This window comes from Polyodon spathula, chromosome 23 (genome assembly GCF_017654505.1).
Source record: "Polyodon spathula isolate WHYD16114869_AA chromosome 23, ASM1765450v1, whole genome shotgun sequence".
Lineage (NCBI taxonomy): Eukaryota > Metazoa > Chordata > Actinopteri > Acipenseriformes > Polyodontidae > Polyodon > Polyodon spathula.
In genome coordinates this window covers 1,558,426-1,563,425 of record NC_054556.1, presented here as the reverse complement: position 1 = coordinate 1,563,425, position 5,000 = coordinate 1,558,426, and the positions used below count along the sequence as shown (strand labels likewise).

General features: G+C 41.7%; 1 protein-coding gene across 3 annotated transcripts in view; it reads left to right on the top strand.

Moving 5' to 3' along the window:
* The window catches only part of LOC121298154 (GATA-binding factor 2-like), a 19,991-nt gene that overhangs the window by 11,448 nt on the left and 3,543 nt on the right, over positions 1 to 5,000 (top strand). For 2 of the 3 annotated variants that reach the window (XM_041225050.1, XM_041225049.1), the window contains exons 3-4: positions 382 to 975; positions 3,206 to 3,354. In XM_041225050.1, coding sequence (XP_041080984.1) covers positions 382 to 975; positions 3,206 to 3,354 — 743 coding nt within the window. The remainder of the gene's footprint in view (positions 1 to 381; positions 976 to 3,205; positions 3,355 to 5,000) is intronic. The other variant, XM_041225051.1, reaches the window with a different exon arrangement.

Here is a 5,000-nt window from a genome sequence, read left to right as displayed (position 1 = left end):
GTGCCTTTTAACGCCTGTACTGATCTAGCCTGTGCAAGGCTACAGAAAGTCTATGTAATATGTATAGCTGTGGTTACAAGGCTTATGTGATGTTTCGCTTTACTAACTGTATCTGATGCCAGTGTTCGTGTGGGTGTCTGGTTTTGTGTGTGTGTGTGTGTGTGTGTGTGTGTGTGTGTGTGTACAGTAAAGCAGTACGACCTCTGTAACGATTGAACCGTTTTTATATAGTCGCTGCGCTATTGCTATTAATAACGGCATTACCTGCTTTATAGCATATTTAATACTGCTTAACATTTCTGTTTCATTCTTACTACCCTGCAACTGCTCAATCTCTCAATATAGATATATTCTTCAACATGCCTCATAAACTTTTTGCAGCTCGCTTGACCGGGGGCCAGGTCTGCCGACCTCACCTCATCCACAGCCCCGGGATCCCTTGGCTTGACAGCGGGAAAGCAGCTCTGTCAGCCGCCCACCACCACAACGCCTGGGCGGTGAGCCACTTCACCAAACAGGGCCTCCACCCGCCCAGTACCGGGGCACCAGGCGGCTTGTCAGCGGTGTACCCTGGCAGCAGCGGCGCCAGCACAAGCACCGTATCCTCGCTCACTTCAGCCTCCCACTCCAGCCAGCACCTCTTCAGCTTCCCTCCCACTCCGCCCAAGGATGTCTCTCCAGATCTGGGCGCAGCGTCCCCCTTGTCCGCGAGGTTAGACGAAAAGGAGTCTCTCAAATACCAGGTCTGCCTGGCAGAAAGCATGAAGATGGAAGGATCGAGTCCATTGAGGAGCAGCCTGGCTTCGATGGGATCCCAGACCCCGTCCACTCACCACCCGATACCCACTTACCCCACTTACTCTCTGCCCGGAGCGCATGAGTACGGCGGAAGCCTGTTTCACCCCGGTAGCCTCCTCGGGAGCGCTTCATCGAGCTTCACCCCAAAATGCAGGAGCAAAACCAGGTCGTGTTCAGGTAAGACTAGTGCTCCTTAATACATGATATTATTATTATTATTAATAATAATAATAATAATATAATAATAATAATAATAATAATAATAATAATAATAATATTATCTATTATTATCGAGTTTCTTGGTCACGACGGGTTGAAAGAATAGCTACCAACTTTTCTATACATTTTATATGTAAAAATTTTTTCCCATGATTATTATTAATATAATCTCTTTTACAATAGTTTATCACCGACATGTAATAATATATATATATATATATATTATCATATATTATATATATATATAATATATATATATATATATATAAGATATATATATATGATACTTAGAAAGTTCGGTGTTTTCACAGTTTCTAAATGATATGTATGGTTAATGTGACTCAGAGTAAAGACTGTAAATGACTAATAGTGTTAAAAATGAGTATACTATTCATAGTTTTGAATTTAGTAAGTTTAATGGAAATTTTGTTCTCAAGGTAAATTTGTTTGTTCCTTTTTTTTTTTTTTAAACAAAATAGTACAAGATAGTTATTGCACTGCAGTAAAATATGATATCGATGTTCATGGGGTGCTTTGGTTTTCTGTGAGCAGAAAACCTAATGGCACGCTTTCTTATGCATTAGAACGCATTCGGTTGAGCTAAGCTGAAGTGAGTGTTCTGAAGGGGTCTCTAATGTCTGTTAATTGCTCTCAATTAATGTTCAATTTAACAAAAATCGCGCACCTGGCTCCCTGCCTGTCGGGGAAAGGAGATCATTATAAAAGACAAGTGCATTATTCTGCTAAATTGCGTTGGTAAAAACGTTCAGGAGTTTAGAACAAGCTCGACTTCGAAGCCTATCCTTTTGCACTGTTGTTTTTACAGTGTAGTTCAAGTGTGACCCACTGTTTTGTGGGTGTAGTCTGCGGGTTTATCTTATCTGTTGGAGTTGTTAAATCTTGTTCTAAGCTCTTATCGGCTTTTAATTACCCCTCCACCGTCACGTAAACGCGCTCAGCTATAAGAGCATTTGAACACAGTTTTCAATAAACACACAAGCATTGCCGGGGTCATAGAATATCGGCTCTCCTTTCCTTTTGAAAAATAAACGATTATTAAAAGAAGATCCGTATAAACAAACAATAGAAAAACATTTCCATACAACATTACATAATAACATTGTTCCTGTTTATATAGCCTGTAATAATTACCCTTAATTTAGAAAAATGCACCCTTCCCCTTTTTCGACAGCTGGTGGTTCTCACGGTGCTGTTAGTAAGGGTTAGCTTATTATTAGTAGAAGCGTGTGGACTGCCGGTCACGAAGCTTTGGTAATGTTGTTTTTAGTAAACCCTTCTTGAATCACGACACAGTGACTCCGGGTGCTTCCTGTGTACCGCAGTGCGGGCAGGGCACGACCTGAAGAGTATCCATCGGCCTGGAACCCTAACAAACCGTTACCATCAACAAGGACGCGTCAACACACCAGACACCCCGCAGCAGCCAGCGCACACACCGCCGCACACACAGCGCAGCGCACACACCGCCGCACACACAGCGCAGCGCACACACCGCCGCACACACAGCGCAGCGCACACACCGCCGCACACACAGCGCAGCGCACACACCGCCGCACACACAGCGCAGCGCACACACCGCCGCACACACAGCGCAGCGCACACTGGAACCACTACACGCCGTCCTTTAGTTTTTGCTGTCGCTTAGAGTTTGCTTTGTTGCTTTCTAAATGTATAGGGTGTTTCAGAAAAGAAACGGGAACAAGCGAAGCAATGTGTTCATTTTGGGGGCGCATACTGGTTTCGATAACTTTCATTACAAACTGGCGCAAGGCTGGTGCAATATCTTAGTAAATCCGTCTAGTAAAATACGTGCACCTTGATGGATGTGAACAGTTTTCTGACAATGTTAAAACACTCCCCACTGTATTGCCATGCAAGATAACCCGTTCTGTTATTTGTTGTCGCCAAATCAAATGTTAAATATTTGTATTTAAAAGGCGGGAGGATAGAAACTTTATTTAACTTACAATGTAATCATGTAATTAAAAGGCCGTTCACATAAAATGTAATCTTAATTTAGATAAACCCTCCCCCACTCGTATCTATTATTATTATTATTATTATTATTATTATTATTGCTGTTGTTGTTTTAAGTTTTTAACGTGCCTTTCCGGGGTGTAAAAAGTTACACGTTGAGTAACACATCTTTCCTTTTCTGTTTCATAAGCAGAGGGTAGAGAATGCGTCAACTGCGGGGCCACGTCGACCCCTCTGTGGAGGCGAGACGGCACCGGGCACTATCTGTGTAACGCCTGCGGGCTGTACCACAAGATGAACGGGCAGAACCGACCGCTCATCAAGCCCAAAAGGAGACTGGTATGTACTGATCCTGTAATACAACAAACCTTACTGAGACATCACCATTTATGTGTGGCTCTGTTTCTTTTTAGAGTGTAATTGTACAATATAGAGTGAACGTTTTTTTCTTTCTTTTTTTTATGAATTCTAATATTCGCCGGCCTTGATCCAGAGTTCAAGTGTGTGCGTAAATTACAAATACACAAATGATTTTGAAAAATGCCAGAAACAGCCAGAGCCTCTTTTCAGCCTTGTGTTTAATAGTACGTGTTTTATGCGTTCCACACCACCAAAGGCAATATTAAATAACTTTTCTGATTTGAAATGTTCCGAAATAATTGTGACTTCTTATAGCACTGCCATAGAGAACAGTGCTATGGCCTGTCCTTTACAGCACACCGCCCTTGAGCAAGAGGCTGGTAGACCTACACGTCCGAACTCGTTTCTCCTTTCTGCAAATGGAAACTCGTCTTGTGTTTGTAAAGCGGGGGTCGTTAACACAGGGGATGAGCTAAAAGTGCTTTCCACAGGATTCACCCAGCAGTGACAATGTCTGGAAGCAGACATCATCTCAGGACTAAGAAAAGTATACACGCCACCAGGCACTGTATAGATAGAGGCACTGTTAATGCTGGACGATTCCTTCCTTTAATTATATAGGACACTGTAACCCCGTTATAAATATCCGAAGACCTATTGCACATCCAGAGCAAATATTTTGCTTCCCGTGAAACATTGCAACATCTCTTTCTAAATATTACTACTACTACTACTACACTATAATAATAATAATAATAATAATAATAATAATAATAATAATAATAATAATAATAATAATAAATAGCCTAATTTAATTTAAAAACCCGTTATTTGCGTCATCATTAGTTTGCTCGTGTTAACTTACAGGGAAACACAATAAATGGTCTGACAGCTTTTGTGTATAGCAGAAGGTAAATATTTTCATTCAGATGAGCTCTTAATTAAGGAAATAATTTAAAGACATAACGGTACCCGAATAAGCAGCATCGTAAATGGGGGCTGTGGGCTGGAGCCGGACGCCCAGCGGTTATAACTCTTTAAACAATAACAAGGCCACGGTGCATTGGAAACGCCACGCCATCATGTCAAATAGGGAACACGGAGGAATCACGTACTTATTTGACATGTTTAGTCACTCGGGTCTTTACAGGGCAGGGCTGTGTTTAGTTCGACGGGGACGGCGTATTATTTATGTCTCTATGTACTGTCAACTCATAGAGGTTGTTCTCTCTCAACCCAGACGCACCCCGCCGCCCAATTAAAAACAAAAAAAATAAAACAGCGCCATTCTTTTTCCATGGAGTCAGTCGCCCATATACTTTGTACTTCAATGCAAGTGTTTTTCAGAGTCCTCTCAGCTCTCAACAGTTGTTTCCTATCCGGATATCTGAAGTTCAGCGATAAGGAAACTCGGTCGCTCTGTTTCCGGGCCCGGCAGTCTTTTCATAGTTTCTATAATCGATGCTTGCCAATGCTGCATGCAAGCGGCTCTGGAATTACTGTTTACCCGAGCAATTATAGAAAAAAACTAAAAAGAGAGAGAGACTAGGAAAATAAATAGATTTTGTTCTGCCTCGCTGTTTTTTTTTTTTTTTTCAAGTCTTGTTATTTTGCCTGAATAAATA